The sequence below is a fragment of the Labrus bergylta genome, chromosome 23, assembly GCF_963930695.1.
Source record: "Labrus bergylta chromosome 23, fLabBer1.1, whole genome shotgun sequence".
In the NCBI taxonomy this organism is placed as follows: Eukaryota; Metazoa; Chordata; class Actinopteri; order Labriformes; family Labridae; genus Labrus; species Labrus bergylta.
This window is the reverse complement of record NC_089217.1, coordinates 21,024,216-21,044,391: the sequence shown is the minus strand read 5'-3', so window position 1 is coordinate 21,044,391 and position 20,176 is coordinate 21,024,216. Positions and strand designations below refer to the sequence as shown.

General features: G+C 37.3%; 1 protein-coding gene across 1 annotated transcript; it reads left to right on the top strand.

Moving 5' to 3' along the window:
* Window positions 1–6,505: 6,505 nt before the first annotated feature.
* Window positions 6,506–19,803, top strand: LOC109987652 (solute carrier organic anion transporter family member 1C1). The gene is made up of 15 exons (XM_020638807.3): window positions 6,506–6,736; window positions 7,206–7,306; window positions 9,628–9,769; window positions 10,126–10,258; window positions 11,040–11,164; window positions 11,324–11,470; window positions 11,720–11,818; window positions 12,556–12,816; window positions 13,751–13,915; window positions 15,135–15,330; window positions 15,469–15,634; window positions 15,840–16,024; window positions 16,132–16,196; window positions 16,381–16,498; window positions 17,915–19,803. Exons 2-15 carry the CDS (start codon window positions 7,256–7,258, stop codon window positions 18,126–18,128), a joined length of 2,067 nt encoding a protein of 688 aa, XP_020494463.1. The 5' UTR covers window positions 6,506–6,736; window positions 7,206–7,255; the 3' UTR covers window positions 18,129–19,803.
* Window positions 19,804–20,176: the final 373 nt, after the last annotated feature.

Here is a 20,176-nt window from a genome sequence, read left to right as displayed (position 1 = left end):
TATTAAGCCAAACTCTAATCAACTCTGTTTACACTATTTCACCACCACAAGTACCTGTTGGCAGCTACATTGCTTTGCCTTTGATTGCCCCCATTTCCATGCCAATAGCAAATCTTCTTAGTTAAATTAATGTTACATCCAAATAACATCAAAACTACAGAGCCCCTCTGATGAGGGTCTTTTAAGGTCTTTTACCTGCTTTTTGTAACATAACAATGAGTATGGTCTTTTTACCTGCTCTTTTAGATATAATCTTTATTATCATTGTATACAAGGGCACAACGAAACTTTGTTAGAAGTAATCCTAAACAGCAGCGTTTACAAAAACAACAACAAAAATATATTTGTGGTTATATGAAAGAGAAGTATGCAAAAAGTGGCCAGAGCAGTTGCTGTTCAGTGAATGAATGATAATAATAATAAATAAATAGACAGTTGTGGTGACTGAAGAATATATACAGTTATTATTTTGCAGTGACTGATTAATTAAACAAATATAAATAGAGAGATAAAGTGCAAATAAGTGAAGTTATAGTGCAGTGAAAGGAAAGGAAAAGAAAAGTGACACAGGTAGGGGGGAAAGTAACCGAGCGTTGAAAGAGGCATTGGTGACAAACTGAATGGCGGAGTGATATAGAACATCAAGTTTATGGAGTGAGGCTTTGCATGCTGATCTATATATTACGTCACCGTAGTCTAACATTGGGAGTATTGTCATTGGAGCTAGTTTGGCAGAGGGAGTGAGAGTGGAGCGCATTCTGTACAGGAAACCAAGTTTGGATTTTTTATGTGCAGCGGGGCCCTTCCTCCCGAACCACATGACCTTGGTTTTTCTGGTGTTAAGCATGAGGTTTAGGGCATAAAGGACTGTGTCATTGGTATAGAGGTGGATGGATGAGTCTGTGACAGATTTGGGGATATCATTAATATAGATGGAGAAGAGAGTGGGGGCTAGGATCGCACCCTGGGGTACACCTTTAGTGACAGGGAGTGGCTGTGAGAGGAGATGTTCAGTTTTCACCCATTGCTCCCTATTAGTGAGGTAGTTTGAAATACATACATACATGGTCCCCCTGAAACAATCTTACACGCTTTGGATAAGGTGAAAATAACGTTAAAGTTAACTTTACTGCAGTGCTGACTACCGACATGCACTTTTGAATTTTGGATCCCACTGGCGACTAAGCTCGTCCTCCCGCCTCCCGTTTCTCCTGCTCGGCTCTGTGTTTTGGTTGGGTAAAATATAGAACCTTGGATTTGGATTTTTCATTTTATTTGTAGTGACTAAAGGCGCACAGTAGCCCTTCAGCATTGTGCCGATTGTGCCTAGCGGTTTGTTTACGTTTCCCCTCAGAGCTAATCGGATGTGATGTTTTGTGGGTGTTGCCCCTGATGCCGACTGTATTATTGTTTTGTGGCCTCAAAATATTATTATAAAATTTTCACCAATGTCACCAGAGGGGCTCCGTACAAAATAGCTATTCAGGAGTGATCTCTACAATTCTACAATTCACTTAGCATACGCTTTTTGTCCAAAGCGACATTCATCAGAGAGTAAGTACAAAACAAGCAAGGATCTAGAGAGGAGGAAACAACGTCAGTAAGTGCAAATGAGTCCGGTTTGACACAGGTGCTGACAGGTAGTGCACAGAGGCAAAGAAGTCTTTAAAAAAAAGATAAGTTAATATATCATCATCAACAACAACATCAACAGCTACTCTTGAGAGTTATAATCAGCATCAAAGCCATCCTAAATATCATCATCATCATCATCTTCAATATCATTAAGTACATAGGTGTTCATGAAAGAGCTGGGGCTCTGGCTTTTACCTGAAAGGTGTAAAGGGACTCTTTGGTATTTAGTTCCACCAATAGGGGGCGACAGAGGATAAGAGTCTAGCTAGAGACTTCGGGCCCTGTTTTTAAGGTTGGATGGAAAATGGACTTGAGCTTGTAAAGTGCTTTTCTAGTCTTTTAACTAATAAAAGCACCTTTACACCACAGATCACACCTACCCATTCACGCACTGATGACAGAGGTTTCTATGTAAAGTGACCATCAGAAATAACTAAACCCATTCATACACATTCATACACATTCATACGCCGCTGACAAAGCAACAAATTGGAGTTAAGTGTCTTGCACAAGGACACATCGGACACATGGCAGTTGTCAAGTTACCACAAAATACTGTATAAATACAAAATACAATAGGAGAGAGAAAAGGACAATACACACGAGCTGAGCTATCTCTTATCAATTAACTTAAAGACTGCTGGGCTTCGAAAGTGGGATAGAGGGCGATTTGGAAAGAAAGAGAGGGAGACAAACAGAACAAAGACAACAACAATGAATAAGATAGATTCATAGCTACAGTGTCACTAATAATAATAAAAGTAGATGTAGTATTAGCAGTAACAGATAAGTGTGATAATAGACTATGTATGTTAATTATAGAGTTTGAAGTTGAGCAGCTTTAAGATTGACTCCAATATTTATATAAACGATGAGATATAAGGATGTTATTAATAGTTGTATATATGAGATTCTCTTTCAATTTTATAATAATCATATTAGAATTGTAGCAGTTGATGTCCGTAGGGGTAGTTCACAGCAGTAGGCCATCCACAGCAATGATCTAGACTAGAGGAACCTACAAGACAAGGGAGCTCAGGATCTCCCAGGAAGATATATGGTTAGTAACTTACATGGCACATGGAGGTTTACATATGACATGCAGTAATATGATGTGAATGTACACAGAGAGAGGGAGCAACGGGAGCTCAATGTGCCAGTTCCCCAGGTGGCTGGTCTGTACCTGAGCCAGTGCTAACTATAAGCTTTATAGAAAAGGGAAGTTTTAAGCTTACTCTTAAAAGTATAGAGGGTATCTGCCTCTTGGATCTGTCTGGTAGAGGATTCCAAAGGACAGGGGCCTGTTAACTGAAGCACTATACCTCCCATACTACATTTATAGACTGTAGTTACCACAAGCAGGCATACATTCTGCAAGCGTAATGTTCTAGATGAGGCACTATTCGTTCTTTAAGATAAGATAACGCCTGTCCATTAAGAACTTTTTTAGTGAGAAGAAGGATTTTAAATTCTATTCTAGATTATTTTGGGAGCCAGTGAAGATGAGTTAGTATACAAGCTGTAGCATTTTGGACCAGCTGAGGAGTCTTTGGAGACCTATCAGCAGCCTGATAAAAGAAAATGACAATGATCCAACCTGGAGGTAACAAATGCATAAACTAGTTTTTCTGCATAGTGTTGAGACAGAGTATACCTGATTTTAGATATATTAAGAAGATTAATAGATGTATTAAGATAGTGAAAATAGGCTGTCCTTGTTTTATGTGGCTATTAAAGGACATATCTTGATCAAATACAACGCCCAGATTCCTAACAGTGATGCCAGGCGTATGTCATCTAGGACAGTTTTATCATTAAAAAAGTATCTCTGAGGTGTTTAGGGACAAGCACAACAACTTCAGTCTTGTATAAGTTAAGCAGCAAAAAATGTCTGGTCATCCGGCGGCAAAACTCCTTAAGGCATGCTTCTAGTTTACATAACTTATTGTTGTCATCAATGCTTCATTGATACGTATAGTTGAGAATCATCTGCATAACAATTACAATTTATGAAGTGTTTCCTCATAATATTACCCAGAGGCAGCATATATAAGGTGAAGAGAATCGGTCCAAGCACTGAACCTTGCGGCACTCCATGGCTAACTTTGGTGTGCATAGAGGACTTATCATTAACATACAAACTGAGATCGATAGGATTTAAACCAATTTAAAGCAGTCCCTGTAATGCAAAGGAATTTGTCCAGTCTCTGTAATATGATTTGATGGTCAATCCTGTCAAATGCTGCACAAAGATCTAACAGGATAAGCTCAGAGAGAAGTCCCCTGTCTGAGGCTAGAAGTAGATTGTTTGTAACTTCATCCAGTGAAGTCTCAGTGCTATGGTGGACTCTAAATCCTGACTGAAAATTCTCAAATAAACTGTTGTCGTGGAGAAAGTCAAATAACTGATTGGCTACCACTTTCTCCAGGATCTTTGAGTTGAAAAGTATGGTTATAAAAGGACATAGGTCTATAGTTAGATACTCTATAGTTAGATGTTCCCAAATCAAAAGCAGACCTTTTAAGAAGAGGTTTAAAAACTACTACTTACTGGTTTTACTTCTTACTGGTTTTAATAGACGACATCACATCACTCCTGTCCTTGCTTCCCTCCACTGGCTACCTGTCACTTTTAGAAGTGATTTTAAGATCTTACTGATCACTTTTAAAGCTTGTCTTGGGCTTACATTTGTGAAATTTTAACCCCCTACCAACCTTCTCGTGACCTCAGATCCTCAGGCAGTGCCCTTCTGGTTGTTCCAAAGTCGAGGCTCAAATCTATAGGAGACCGAGCCTTTGCGATCAGAGCCCCTCGACTTTGGAACAGCCTGCCTGAGGAGATAAGGCGGGCAGGGTCAGGGGCATCTTTTAAATCACTTCTTAAAACTCACTTTTATAGACTTGCTTTTATGTGATTTCTCCTTTATAGATCTATCCCTTCCTTTTATTAATTTTATTGCTTTTAACCTTTTTATCTTTCTCTTCTTTAAATGTTTTAGCCTTTAAATGCATCCCTTCCTGTATTAATTTTACTGCTCTTAGTCTTTTTAAATTCCCCCTTCTTTTATCGTTTAACTCTTCAGCTCTCTGTTGCTTTATTCATTTAACCAATGTCCTGTTTATCGCTTCTTTTTATCTTCATTCTGTGTTTACAGCCTGTTATGTGATGTCGTCCCACTCTCCCTCAGTTTTAATTTTGTTCTCTCCTGATTGATTTTAAACTAATTTTCCTTCACTGTACTGAACTGCCTCTCCATACCTGCCTGTTGACTCCATATTATTCCTGTTATTTGCATTTTTACAATTTTGCCCTCTCTGTTGATCTCTGTTCTGTTGTCGTGTTGCTGTATTTGTCTGTCACAGCACTTTGTAAACATTTGTTTTTAAATGTGCTTTATAAATAAATATATTATTATTATTATTATTATTACTACTACTACTTTTAATGACTGTGGTACATAACCTGCCAGAAAAGACATGTTGATCATATCTAATAGAGCTGCTAACTAAGGGAAAGACTTCCTTTAACAGCTTGGTCGGCATAGGGCCTAAAAGACAGGTTTACGGTTTAGATGAATAAATAATTGAGTTTAGTTCTTAAAGGTTATTTGAAGAAAAACAGTCAAGGTAAATATCAAGTTTTAGAGGTGTTTCTGCCATATCAAAGTTTGAGGAGGATTCTGCACCGGGTAAGGTCAGGTGATTACTAATTTTGTCTCTAATGTTTAGAATTGTATTAGTAAAAAAGTTTGTGAAATCAGTACTTCTGAGGGCTACAGGCATACATTGCTCAATGGCGCTATGACCCTGAATGTATAGGCAAAGGCAGTAGTTTAAAATATGCTGGCTCAGTGGACTCGTGCAGGCTGGTCTTTACCCAATGGTCTTTCACTCAAAGGCTGACGCTCCAGCACAACGTATACTTCAATACCAGAAAGAATCATAGTTTAAACTGCTTATGGTAAATAGTAAATCGACTTGAGCTTATATAGCGCTTTTCTAGTCTTCTGTCTACTCAAAGTGCTTTTACACTGCATGTCACACCTACACATTCACACCCATTCAAACACTGATGGTAGTGGTTGCGTGATAGTGGTGATCTGCGTCAGCTGACCTCTGCCATTGATGCTCAGAGAATTAAACCTGTGCTCAGCCCAAACAAAGCCTGACGACAACCCACTGTCTATCTCTACTCACACCAAGTTTCACTTAACTCACCTAATCTTATTGCAACCTTCCTAGTTTTCAGATCAGAGCTTGATCAAGCCATGATGGTAGTTCTAATTTAATTACCAAAAAGAAACAGGCATTTTTAGTTATTTAGTTCATCTTTTTTTCAGGAGCAGCAGTGGACCATTTCAGTGCAAATATTAGGGATGCAACTCTAATGTAAAAATGCTCCAGTGTTTTTGGCTTTGCTGAATTTAACATATATTATTTTTCCGAATAGCTTAGATCCTTTTTCAAAATAAAATCTTTTCAGGTGATGTGATGTGCTACTTTCAGTCACTAGTAGTCGGGGAGAAACCATTGTTAGCAGCTATCAATAGGACAGGAAGACTTTGATCAGGTCTAGGAAACACCCAGCCCCACAAAAGCAACATTTCTCCAGGAGAGGAAAGCATTTCAGGCTTTGAAAATAGTGGCCTAGCAGAAAACAGCAGGCTTGTACAATAAGCTTTGGCCAGCTTCACGCTGTTGTTTGTTGTGCGTTCAAAAGGATGGATACTTAGGATGGAGGCTTATGATGTTCACAGAGGAGGATGTGTTTGTGTGCAAAGGCTGTGAATGTCTGTGTGTGTTTGAACCTGCGAACCTTCCTGTGCTGGTCCGACTTGAGTCCCACTGGGCCTTACCCAACCAGAGTGGTCACGTGTGGGTTTGTGTGTGTGCGTGTGTCTGTGTGCATGAGGGTTGGAGGAGTTAGAGGGCTTTCTATTGACATGATCAACAAGTGGCTGGGTTACTGATTACAGGTGATGTTATAGTTTGTTTGTGATAAGACTGCTGCTTTAGGCACAAAGTCCTGCCAGGTACATCGAGCCTGCAGCCACTACACCACATCCTTCCCATCCCTCACAGGAACACTGCTGCCCTTCAGGTAAATACTTTTACTTGTTTCACTTTCCCCAATTCTGCACAGAGTTCTTATGTACTTATTGATGTTTAAGTGTAGATACCTATCTTGTTTATTGTTTGTAACTAGATCCCAAAACTGACAAGAAAAGTAAAGTTGGCAAAGAAAATAAATTAATACAAATTCTTGTGTTCGCCAAGATATGACAGTTTGGGAATATATTTTTTATTTTAACATCATGTTTTTTTTCGTGGTTGTTTTATCAGTCAATATAGAAGTGCTCTTGAAGTATGGTACATTACGGTCTTTCTCATTAATCTGTTACTTAACGCTAAAAGTTTTACAACAGAAATTGTTACTTTTTTTAATACTGTTTCATCAATAATACATTTTTTTTTTTTTGTTTTTAGAAAATCTTAATTATTTTGTTGAAATGAAATTTTTCATTTGCCCCAAACTCTAATGAGCTGTTCACCTTGGTGTCTTTCTGCAGGTGCTGTGTTTTCTGCTTCCTTGAGCATCTGTTGAGCACACAGCAGCATCATGAGTGTAGAGTCCAAAAAACCACGTGAGGCTTGTTGCTCCAAGCTCAAGGTTGGTGAAACGTAACCCCTGATGCTTATTTGTTCTTAACCATTTAAAGCCATGGTTGATAACACAAATGGACAGACCTATTAGGAAATCTAATTGTAACACTGATTTTCTTCAACCTTATCTCTGTTTTTTTGTCTTTATTGTGACATTTCTGTGTCAGTATTATCTGTGTCCAACAATTACTCAAAGTATTAACACAAAAAAGCCAATTTTCTCCGGAGCAGATAAACTTTGATACTTTGACACCAATACTTTTTTCTTTTCTAGGTCTGTAAATGAGAACAGGGCTGTTTATGAGTGTTAGGCTTCAGGTTTATCACAGTGCATGGAGATAAGGTTGAGAGTCAGTAAGGTGGGCTTTAAAGTATGGAGTTAGATCAGTCTCAATATTCACAAATGCACACAGAAGGATTCACAAATGTTTTTCAATGCACACACAAATATATTTCATTCTATATAAATGTAAAACAAATCCACAAATAAAAAAAACAAGATTCACAAATGTATTTCTGATTCACACACAAATATTTATAGTTTTGTATATATGTAATAGAAATCCACAAATGTATAATATACATATATATTTAAAAACACATTTGTATCTTGTTACATTTATATACAAACTGTTCAGTCTTCATTTACAAACTGGTCGTCATTTGTGAACCTCACTGCATTTGTGTGTTTGAATTTTGAGACTCCCCTGCCGTGGTTAAATTCACAAATGCATTTTTTTCAGCAGGGAAATGTCTGTAGCCAATCAGATGTCTCCTTCCTATTCAGCCAATCACAGTAGTGTAGATTCAAGGGTATGTTTTAATGTGATCACTTTAGAGTTACATCTGCGAAGACAGCGATTAGCCTAGCTATCAGACAATCTGATTAAGTCATCTTTAATTTGAGCAGTACAAATAGTCTCTGTGATTGTCGTACTGTATGGAAAGTTGTTTATCGTGTTGGCTATATTGACTGCGTGTTGTTGGTTTAACTGGTGTTGAATAAACTGGTGATATTCCGGCCGATGTGTTGGGGCCGAGGCTTTTGAAGGACCCATTGTTTACTATGTTGTTGTTTGTGCTGGTCAGATTAAAGATGACCTAATCAGATTGTCTGATAGCTAGGCTAATCTCTGTCTGCGCAGATGTAACGCTAAAGTAATCACATTATATCACACCCTTGAATCTATGCTACTGTGATTGGCTGAATAGGAATGGGACATCTGATTGGCTACAGACATTTCCCTGCTGAAAAAAATGCATTTGTGAATCTAACCACGGCAGGGGAGTCTCAAAAGTCCCACACACAAATGCAGTGAGGTTCACAAATGACGACCAGTTTGTAAATGCAGACTGAACAGTTTGTATATGAATATATGAACAAGATACAAATGTGTTTTTTAAATATACAGTATATGTATATTATACATTTGTGGATTTCTATTACATATATACAAAACTATAAATATTTGTGTGTGAATCAGAAATACATTTGTGAATCCTTCTGTGTGTATATGTGAATATTGAGACTGATCTAACTCCATATTAAAGTGCTTTTTAGGAAGATAAGCAGTGGTTTGGTGTCAGTGCCCCTCCCTGTAGTCACATCATGTAACAGCTGTTTTTTCTAAATGTAAATAGAATAGTTTATCATCTATTGTCTGGCTGGGGGATGTGTTTGCACAAAAATGCAGCCCCAGCAAGATCAGAAATGACAAAGTAAAGAAACAGGAAACACTCAGGGATAAAACAGCAACAACAAACACAAGGGACAGAAAAGACGAAATAAAACAAGAAGCAAACTAAAGAAACTAAACCAGAAACTCATGACAATTACCTGCTTTGAAGTTGAGATGTTTACATGAGATTTACATGAGACAAACTGTTGTGATTTTAAAGTCTTTCTTTGTCCATTAGAAAACATTGTTTACACTGCAGATATGGTTTCATCATTTTGAAATGAAGTATGATTAGAAAAGAATCAAATTCCAATAAATATAAATCCAATCAATATTGAAAGCAGGTGTGAAGTTCTGTTGACATTACATGTAATAAAGGTGTCAAATTGACTAATCCATAATTGGAGAATGTGACATTCACCTCTGCAAGTATCTGTTTCATCCTCTTATCTTTTACATTAGAGTAGGCCTCATTCAAAATCTCTTGATTGCATAACCAAAAAGGTAAAGAATCTGAATAAATCTTTTCACTTGGAAGTTATCAAGAAGAGATTGTTACCAATGTAATCAACCAACTCCTATAAGAAAAACTGTCTGTGTTCACTAAACCTAGTTCAATCCAATAACAAAACGTTCTGTTGTTTTTCAGCTCTTTCTGGCCTCCATGGCCTTTGTATACTTTTCCAAAGCCTTCTGTGGAGCCTATATGAAGAGCTCAATCACCCAGATTGAGAGGCGCTTTGATATCCCCAGCTCGCTCATAGGAGTTATAGATGGCAGCTTTGAAATGGGTATGTGCATTTTTTCCCCTTCCATATAGAAATCAAATGAGAAAATGTAAAAATGTGAAGGGGGGATTTTTTTGGCCTAGTGTTGTATAACTTTCTGGATATCTGTGAATTTGTACAAGGTGGTTTTTGTATAGATTAAACCAACAAGATGTAACATCTTGATTATTGACCTTTAGAGGTGCCTGTCAGCAGAACAGCTAGCAAGCCTACCTGTGTAGCTATGCTAACTGTGTACTTACTCTAGTTTCATAACAAGAAGAATGGAATCAAGCCAATTATCTATCTCTATCTCTGAATGTTTTCCTCTAAATAATGCATTCATTATTTATTTATATTGTATTTCCACTCCTTTATAGGTAACCTGTTGGTAGTAGCCTTTGTGAGCTACTTCGGTGCAAAGCTCCATCGTCCCAGGCTGATTGGAATTGGCTGTTTGATCATGACTGTTGGATCTTATCTCATTGCCCTGCCTCATTTCTTCCAGGGACAGTCAGTACACAAGTTTCTTGTCTTTTTAAAACTCAAGCTACATGTTATACTAGTCCATAGTATGCACTCATATCAGGCCATGAGGCACAGTTGCTGTGCAAAAAGAAAACTCTTGTACCCAAAATGGGAAAAACTTACTGTTTGTGGGTATCATTTATTTTAAATATATGTTCAAATTGAAAGAGTTGGACAAGAGGTATTCAAATATGATAAATTAAAGCTGACTCCCTTTATACCCATGTTAACATAATGGTAACAACCTCTCACCAGGGAAAACATCTACTATTGGGCACTTTTTGACATATAAATGTACATGTCTCTGCCAAGTTCACAAAGAAGATAATTAAGTACTATGTCTAAAAATAAAATAAAGACACAGATTCATTCTCATGAATTTATTTTACTTTTATTCCACAAAACAGTATTTAGATTTTGAGACAAGCCCTGGCTATAAGACAGGCAAGGGTCAGAAGATGAATAAAAAATGCATGGCCTGCCTTAGCTGACCTCAGCAAACTTGCAGTTAATAAAATTCAAACAATATCCGCCAACACAATGCAAGTCAACAATCCAGAACCTCTTTTGACGCAAAGAAACTTAAGTGATACACAATAATCTATTAATGTTACATGTGTTGTCAAATTACCACTTTTGATGTGTAAACTTTTTCATTACTGATCATTTTAAATGCCTATCTTTGAATTTCATGAAATTTCTAATCAAGGTAAAAATCTGTAATTTCATAACAGACAGTTGTGTGACATCTCTCAATATTTTGCAGCTATAAATATGAGACCAGTATGTCTCATAGTACAGCTGTCAACAGCAGTGAGAGCATCCTACCATGTCTGTCTAACAACACCATGATTGATGCAGATGAGACACCTGATCTAGACGCTCAGACAGGTATACTGCAAACACACTGACACCATTAAGGATTCCAGTTGATCGTTTTTAAAATGTTACCTAATCATTTAATTCTTAGATGCAGATGGTAAGCTCAATAGAAAGTTTTTTTCAATAACAGTTTTAATCCACATTTGAATCTATTCTTGTCTTTTTTAGCTTGTGAAAAAGCAGCTGGCTCTTCAATGTGGATCTATGTATTCCTTGGAAACATGCTGCGTGGAATTGGAGAGACTCCCATCATGCCTCTGGGTGTTTCCTACCTGGATGACTTCTCCAGAGAAGAGAACACTCCTTTCTATTTGGGTTAGTAACATTTCACCATGCACTTGGACGGTTTGTTTTATATGACATTAAAATAAATGTACAACTTTGTTAGTTTATTCTCTTTGGTCCAGGTTGTTCACTTTACATCATTTGAACATTTACATTTTTCAAATGTTCTTACATCATGATGACCTTCACCTGTTATCATCAGTTATCTCTCTTTGTGGCTATTTGCAGCGTTAAGCTTTCTTTGCGCCTGCCCTTTATTTCTCTGTTTCTATTTACCAGCCTGTATTCATACTGTGGGAATCCTGGGACCAATGTTTGGATTCATGCTCGGGTCCTACCTTGCCAAGATCTATGTGGACGTTGGATCTGTGGATTTAGGTATGGAACATATTGTTATGTAGCAAAAAAGGATATTTGCCGGCACACTACTCAGTGACACACAAAAAGTGTATTAAATGTTTCAACCAGGTGTTCTTCAGGTGACTCATGAAACAAGTTTCAGGTTACCTAATTTACATATAAAGCAATACTACAGGTCTGTTGGGCAGTGGGCCCACCAGAGAATAAACCTTCATAGAGGCAAATAAGGTGGTGAACAAACACATCTGGAATGACCTACACAAACACGACAATGGACATCATGTTCCTCACATTCACACCGCCTTGGACGCTCTGTACCTCCTGCAGAGTCATAGATGCTCAGATAGTTTGTTTTTCTTGCTGTTGTGTTTGAATCGCCCTGTACCTACCGTAAGTGATGTGTTAACATCCACCATTCTTTAACATGATGTTAAGTGGCACAAAAAGACTTTATGTTGTGTAATATAAAATATAGCATCTTACCTACATGGCAAGGTTTTAAAAAGTGAGCAAAACAGCAAAACAAATTTCCCAGAGACAATAGGGTTTCCAAACATTTCATCATGCAAAGACTAGTTCATAATTGACCATGTGGATTAACACTATTGACAGTCTGTGAACTTGTGGGCTCAATGCTCGTAGCCTCCTGCTAATGTTTAAGTGATTATGACAAGGGGGGTAAGGGTCACCAATGGAAGTGGAACAAACACAACCCTTTTCATTATCTCTTGTCTTTGCTTGTCCTCCACTCTCAGACACCATCACCATCACCTATAAAGACTCTCGCTGGGTAGGAGCCTGGTGGCTGGGCTTCATAGTGACAGGCACTGTAATCCTGCTGTCCAGTATCCCATTCTGGTTCTTGCCCAAGTCGTTAGCAAAGCAAGGGCAGGAGCAGAGCCAAAGTAAAAGCACCGAGATCGCCACAGTGCCAGAGCAGGAGAATTTCCTGCCAGAGGAAAACCCAGATCATGAGGAGAAGGAAAAGCCAGTATCATTCCAGGAGCTAGCTAAAGGTAACATCCAGGCTTCTGCATCCATGATATGTGTTGAAAATTATTGTTATTACTAATTATATGTCAACATAAAACCTAAACACATTTTAAAAGTTTTTCTTCTTTGTTTTAATAATTAACAATTACACCCAACTTGATAAATTCAAGCAATAAAACAACCATTGTTTACATCAGAAGGATGAATGTTTTAAACTTCGAAGAAACATGTCACTGTTTAAATACTTTTGGGTATTTTTGTGTTTAATAATTAACAAGACATTCAGCCCAGACAAACCAGAGGCAAGACCTGCAGCCCTGAAACTTGGAGTTGAACTGACCACAATGCAATCAGGGCAAGAGTTGAATGACCCATCAGGACAGATACTCATAAAAACAGTTACTTAACTGTCGTCAGCTAAGCTAAGGATAAGTCCTGTTGTGGTAGATTCAAGTCGACAGCAAAGCGTGGTTTAGAATTTATCATAAAAACACTTAATCTCATAGACAATACAAATGTAACAATTTGACAACGGAAAAGAAAACGAGCAGTATGCAGATTCTGTAATGGTGTGTTGGCAACAGATGCATATTTAGCATGATAAACTAGAGAAAAAACAAGTTCAGCAATTAAACTAGAAATAACATATTAGATGAGGAAATATACAAAGGATACAACATATGATTTAAATATATGAATAAATGCACAACATAACATTTGCTTTGTAATTGTGCCCAAATATGGGTATGCAAATATTTTAACATTAAAAATGTCTATTTCCACATTATCATTTAAAATGTACAGATATTTGGCTCCCAGAACTGCTGTTTGTTTGTTGGCAAACAGCGAGGTATACTTATTCGATAGGCGTTTTTACATTTGCTCGATTAATGATAAGGAAGTTTATTTCAAAAATTATTTTTCTATCGTTTATGTTTTTGCTTTGTTTCTCATCAGATTTTATTCCGTCTCTGAGGAGACTTTTCAAGAACAGCATCTTCACCATGATGATTCTCACTTACCTGGTTGCTGTCAACGGCTTCATTGGCATGATCACCTTCAAGCCGAAGTTTCTGGAGCAGATCTATGGCCAATCTGCCTCAAAAGCCATTTTCCTCATAGGTACAGAGCATTAGGGGAACCCCATCCATTATAGATTTACTGCACTCTATTGCCAAAGGCAACTGTAACAATGATGTTATTGAAGGGAAGTGTGATTGCAAGAGATAAAGTTGACTTGAAATGTAAGCACTAAGTAGCCCACTGTGGACTCTCCTATTGTGTTTGTCTGTAAAGTAGGCCCCTTAGCTGTGATTAAGATTTTATGACTGTTTATCCAAATAGCTTGCTTTGTTATTGTTGGAATATTGATATTTTGAAGTCATTGTTCTAAAATCACCTTTATAACATTTTTTGTTATAACATTTGCCAATGCAACTTATACAAGTATATACATATTTTTCAGATGTAGTTTTGGACTTAAATGCAGTGACAGGACAGTGGATAGAGCCAGAATAGGGGAGAGAGAGAGAGTGGGCAATGTCATGTGAGAAAAAAGCCACAGGTCAAATTCGAACCAAGGCCGCCCACTTCAAGGACTACGGCTTTTGTACACATGTGGCGTGCAAACTAACCACTCAGTCACTGGCAATATTTTCAAATGAAAAAAGTCCCTTGAACTTTTTTTTGTTTTGTTTGTTGTTTTTTTTATGACAGAGCTCAACAAAGTTCTACACAGAAAAAGAAGTGTAAGACAAAATGACAAAATGGTTAAGTAACAAAAAAGTTGAAACGGTTCAAAATATAACTAAAACTAAAGGATAGTAGGCCAGTGTTTGGTTTAACAAGTTAAATGTATGGGCTTAATTTTCAATTAGGCAATTCATTTTCAAGTATTGCATATATGGTTAAAATATTTAAATAAAAATATTGGTTAAATGGACAGTTCACAAAGTTACCAGGTTTAATAAATGATGAAAATATACCATTTAGGTTTAGGAAGGCAAAATAAGCATGGGCGGTTCTAGGCAGGGGCCAACAGGGGCCAGTGCCCCTGTAACTCTGAGCTTGGTCCCCCCTGTGGCCACCCCTCCAAAAGGAAGAACTCCCCTAATAACACATACAGTACATAGTATTTGACTCAACAACCAGACTCACAATCCACTGTGATATTAACTGAAACAAATGTTAAACATGGTATTTAATGATGTGCACTGACATGCACATTCGTTTTAAAATATTAAACTAAAGGTTTTTCAACATTTTTTATTTCACAGTGTTTCTAGTGCATTGATTGATTTTTTTATGATCTCCTCATTCATCCACTTATCTATCCTTGCAGGAATACTGAACCTGCCAGCAGTAGCTTTGGGCATCATCACCGGAGGTTTTATATTGAAGCGATTCAAGTTGGGTGTCATTGGAGCAGCCAGGGTGTCAATTGCTGCCTCTCTTGGGTCCTTTTGTCTGCTCGCGGTTCAGGTCTTCATCCACTGTGATAATACAGAAGTGGGAGGTCTAACTGTCACATATGAGGGGTGAGTGGAATTCATACCATACTTTGATGGATTGTCAAGTTCTCCCACTCTTTATTTTTAAATTATTATTTGATTTTCTTCTTTGACTTGGCCAATGCCCCTTACTCATGTGTGTTTGTTCCTGTCTGTGTGAATCAGGGCTACTCATGTGTCCTATGACCAACAGACTCTGCTGTCACAGTGCAACATGGGCTGCTCATGCTCCATGAAGCATTGGGACCCAGTATGTGCTTATAACGGAATAACCTATGCTTCCCCCTGCCTGGCTGGCTGTCAAACCTCCAGCGGTATTGGCAAGGAAATGGTAAGTTAGCTACTTGTATTTCTTACAGTAGATAAGACAGATTAAAAGAAGAATGTGCAACTTTTTGATCCAGTAGATGTCGCCCTTGAGCACGAACATTAAACCAAAGCAACACTTGTGAAAGAACAGTTCAACCCACCTACACTTACAACACAGGCCACATTAAAAGGTATTTGTTACTAAATGTTTTCTGTTGTTTTTTTAGGTGTTTCATAACTGTACCTGCGTTGGGGAGATGATGACTCCAGGCATGAATATGTCCACAGTCTTGGGCCAGTGTCCAAGGAAGAGCAACTGTGAAAGCATATTTAAAATCTATATGCTGTTGTCTGTGGTGGGCTCCTTCATCTCTGCCTGTGGAGGGACACCAGGATACATTGTACTGCTCAGGTCAGAGACAGCAAGGCCTTCACAACTACTTTTGGTTCCATTGCACTATTTTAATGAATTTAAAATCTTGTAATTTGAGATTGAATTGTGACATGCTTTTATTCCAGATCCATTCAGAAAGATCTAAAATCCCTGGCCCTGGGAATGCAGACACTGATCGTAAGAACTCTGGGTGAGTACCAAAACACATATAGGTTGTCAAGGTAATCCCTGCGCACACTGTGAAATATTTATTTAGAAGATGTTCATTAGTATTTTCTGTTGTGCAATTATACATCCAAATGATGCTATGTTATTATTGACAGCAATGATTGGTTTAATATATGATATATGTCTTTATATATGTCTATTTTCAGGTGGGATACCTCCTCCAATATACTTCGGGGCACTGATTGACCGAACCTGTTTGAAGTGGGGTACCAAACAGTGTGGAGGCCGTGGAGCATGTAGACTCTATGATGCTAATGCTTTTAGGTACAAACACACTATTTGTATTTGATACGGGGATATAGCCACCCACCAGTGAGCTTAGTTTAGCATAAAGGACATGGGATGGTTAATATATCTCTTTAGGTTGAAGTCAGTTGTTTTTAAGTTTTGGTTTGGGTATGCTTTCAAACAGTATACTTTATCTATCACTGTTTGTACCACTTGTTGGTACAAACAGTGATAGAAAGATGTTGCAAAGACACATTTTACAAGGCTATATCTTGGGGGAACATGCTGTATATTAACAATAATTTTGCAATAGTTTATGACAAAATTTACATTTGTGAGGAATATTGTTACTGTTACTTAATACTGAAAATGAAGCTAAAACCACATGCCTGTTAGTTTATCTTAGCATAAGGGACTAGGTACAAGGTGAAACAGATAACTTGGCCTTGTCTGCGGGCAAAGAAAATCAACCAACAGCATTTCTTCAGCTTGTTACTTAAAACATTATGGGCCTGATTCACTAGGAATGGATTGCAGCCGCTAAAACCTCCAAATCCACACATCTAATCCCGCTTTCCACTCTGTCTCAAGTTCTGATTCACAAAGCACACAGTGCTAATGATATTCAGGCACAAACATGCCCATTAAGTTGTACTGCTCCATGCAGTTTGCTCTTGTGAAGTATCTGAAAGTGGAGTGAATCTATCTGCACCTTTACCCTGTTACAAGCTAACTGGACTCTAATGCTCATGGAGCTGTTTTTTTTTTTTTTAAATAAAGTTGATGATCTTGGATGAGAGGGGAAACTTTTTCAACATTTATTTTGATGCCAAACTTGAATCGATCAATCAATGGCAACTGCGTCATGGCTCCATATCGTCTGCAATGATTTGCATGGAAAGGGTCAATTTTCCCCCAAATAATTGCATTATGGCTTATTTTATTTTTATGTGCTGCCAACACACAGAGATGCAGTTTGTTCTGCAGCGCAGTTATGGGTGCAGTTAATCCCCTGTGTGTTTTATGTGCAATCCTTGTGTGAATCAGGCCCTACATCTTTATGTCACAGTTTGATAAGGACACTAAAGGACACACTAAAAACTAAGGTTTAAGGATTAAAAGAGGGCCAGGCAATATTTAAGACAGTTTGTTGAGGGTGTTGCTGCTTATACTAGACAAGACATAGTCCTGCATATTACTTGTAAAACATTTGCGTCACTCGTCAAACTAATGTGTGAAGTGCACACAACTTTAGAGGTGCTGGTTGTCAGATTCTTTAAAACATATTTTAATACTTATGTTGCATTTCTAGGCTTAAAACACAAGACCAAATGTTCACTTGAGAGACTAGATATTAATTTGCCGAAAATTCAGAATGTTGTTTCTTTAGTCAAACAATTAAGTGAAAATCAGACCTTGACTTTAACCTTGTGAAATGTTCTTCACTTCCAGGATTACTTTCTTGGGGTTGGTTACTGGACTCTACTTCCTGTCCAATGCACTGTGGGGATTCCTCTACGTCAAACTTGTCAAGAGACATAAGAAGTTAGCACTGAGGAATCAAGCCAAAGAAAATGGACATGAAGGTAACAACACTGGTAATGGGCACGCCAGCATCAACATTTCCATAACCAAAGAAGAACTGGACAAAGAGAGCACCATTTAAGGTGTTTGTGGACGGCAACAACTGTTGTATTATTCAAACTACAAAGATATTTCACTGCCCAAGTATGCTGCTGCTTCCATGCTGGACCAAATAGGTAATGGTACAGTGTCAGTGGTCTTAAGTCTACGAGCAGTAGGCGATTCCGGAATTTTACACATTTGTTGTAAAACTGTGTGTTCACTTCAAAGGTCAAATATCCTTAATAGAGCTTAGTTTTAACATGAACAATAATGGAAAGAGATTGAATGATATGCAATCCATATCTGAACAAAAACATACAAATGCATAAACTTAGAGGTCTTTTTTTAGATTTTTGTATTTGACGTCAAGAAGGCATAAGCAGTGCTGATGTGTGGGCGTGGCTTCTGAGAAAAAACTGTTTCTTTTTGATGATGTTCAGAAACATTTCAGTAATTTAGAGCAAGCTGTCAAATACATCAAATAACAGGGGAAAGTTGTGTTTACTTGAATAGCATTAGGTCAGGTTTTAATATAAATTTCTCATCCTTCAACTTTGTATTCAAAGTGATTGTATGTGCAGTTTCAAGCGTGTATACAGTATTTACAATATATCTTTGTACAGTGTATAGTCTTTTTTCCATTCTTTATTATTAGCATTTTATAAATTGGACAAACAAAAATAGGGCAGTAACCCATACATCAAAATGGTCAATACATCCACAAAACAGATAAAAGATACAAATGGTAATCAAACATGATATACGAGACAGTAAGTAAACCACATAATACTCTCACACACATACAGTGTATAGTTTTTAAGAGTTACCAAAGTCTTTTGGACAAATCATGAGGTATTGTTCACATGTTTTTCAGTAATTTAATTTCCTGAATAATGAGGATGGAGAAGGTTTAACTTGTTGTTTAAGTGTACAACTTAAACTTTCTGAGACAATAAACCACTTAGAAAACGTGATATAATATGTATTGTCCAAAATGTAGAACTTTATTTTTAGGACATTGTAAATCAGTTTAGAAAAAAGGTTGGACTGTAACAAAACACAAGCCTAAAGAACAGCTGTGGGTTATTTGAGTTTTTACCATCTCACAGTCATTGTCTTCTGGAATCAAGATCGTGTTAGGGATTGCATTGTTTTCTGGAAATGTGAATTCAGTAGAAAAAGTACAGCAAGGCGGGTCAAGGCAATAAAAGTAGGAAAGGGGGACACCATTTAAAGGCCCTTGTCTTTTTAGGCTAAAAACTTGAACTCAACTGTACAAGTAAGCCAAGTAACCTTCATTTTGTTTGTTCACAATGTGCCACAACATTTGATGTAACAAAACCTCACCTGTGTGTCTTGGCACACATTGCTTGTTACATCACATCATTTTGCTCAAACTGAACTGGTCATTGACTTTAACGTAATCCTCAAACTCACCAGTGTTTGTCTTTCAAAGTTCAATATAGTTTGGAAAGTGAATTAAACAAAAGTTTAAGGAATGTCACTCAGCTTGATCATTTTGTAATTGTTGATAAAAAAAAAAACGTTTTTTCTATAATAACTGTTATTTGTGAAAATATAGAGTTTTAGTTAAAAAATGTTTTTACTGTGGTCATACATGTATATGTTTTGATAATTCCTGCCAATCTTTTTTTACACTTTTTTTATTTTCTCTGAAACATATCCAGAAGCATTAAAGACACATTTTCACAATGCTTTAATTTGTGTATTTCTTTAGTTTCCTTTTTCTTTTTCTTTTTTTTATAACAGTCTCTGCCTTCAGCACTTAAAACCACTGCACACTACACAGATTACTGCTAAACTTCATTTATCAACATAACCACAATAATAACGCTAATGTATTTATGTGACAGGTTAATGGGCTTTCTAACATGCTAACATTGCTAGCCTGGTTAAAATGAAAATGTCAACATAAGGCATTTGGATAATCCTTAATGTCTACAAAATAAAATACATTTTAATACTTAATTGCAATTGCTCTTAAAGTCGCATTCTGGACCAAAAAAGCAACTGACTAAATGGCAAACTTTTAACAAAGCTACTTGCGAGGAAAAAATTACACAAAAA

What these genes read in the sequence shown, in the direction of transcription:
- LOC109987652 (XM_020638807.3), top strand. Translation starts at nt 7,256, where the DNA reads ATGAGTGTAGAGTCCAAAAAACCACGTGAGGCTTGTTGCTCCAAGCTC. An exon ending in CCTCATTTCTTCCAGGGACA is followed by an intron (nt 10,259 to 11,039) that starts GTCAGTACACAA and finishes AATATTTTGCAG; the next exon opens with CTATAAATATGAGACCAGTA. An exon ending in TATGATGCTAATGCTTTTAG is followed by an intron (nt 16,499 to 17,914) that starts GTACAAACACAC and finishes CTTCACTTCCAG; the next exon opens with GATTACTTTCTTGGGGTTGG.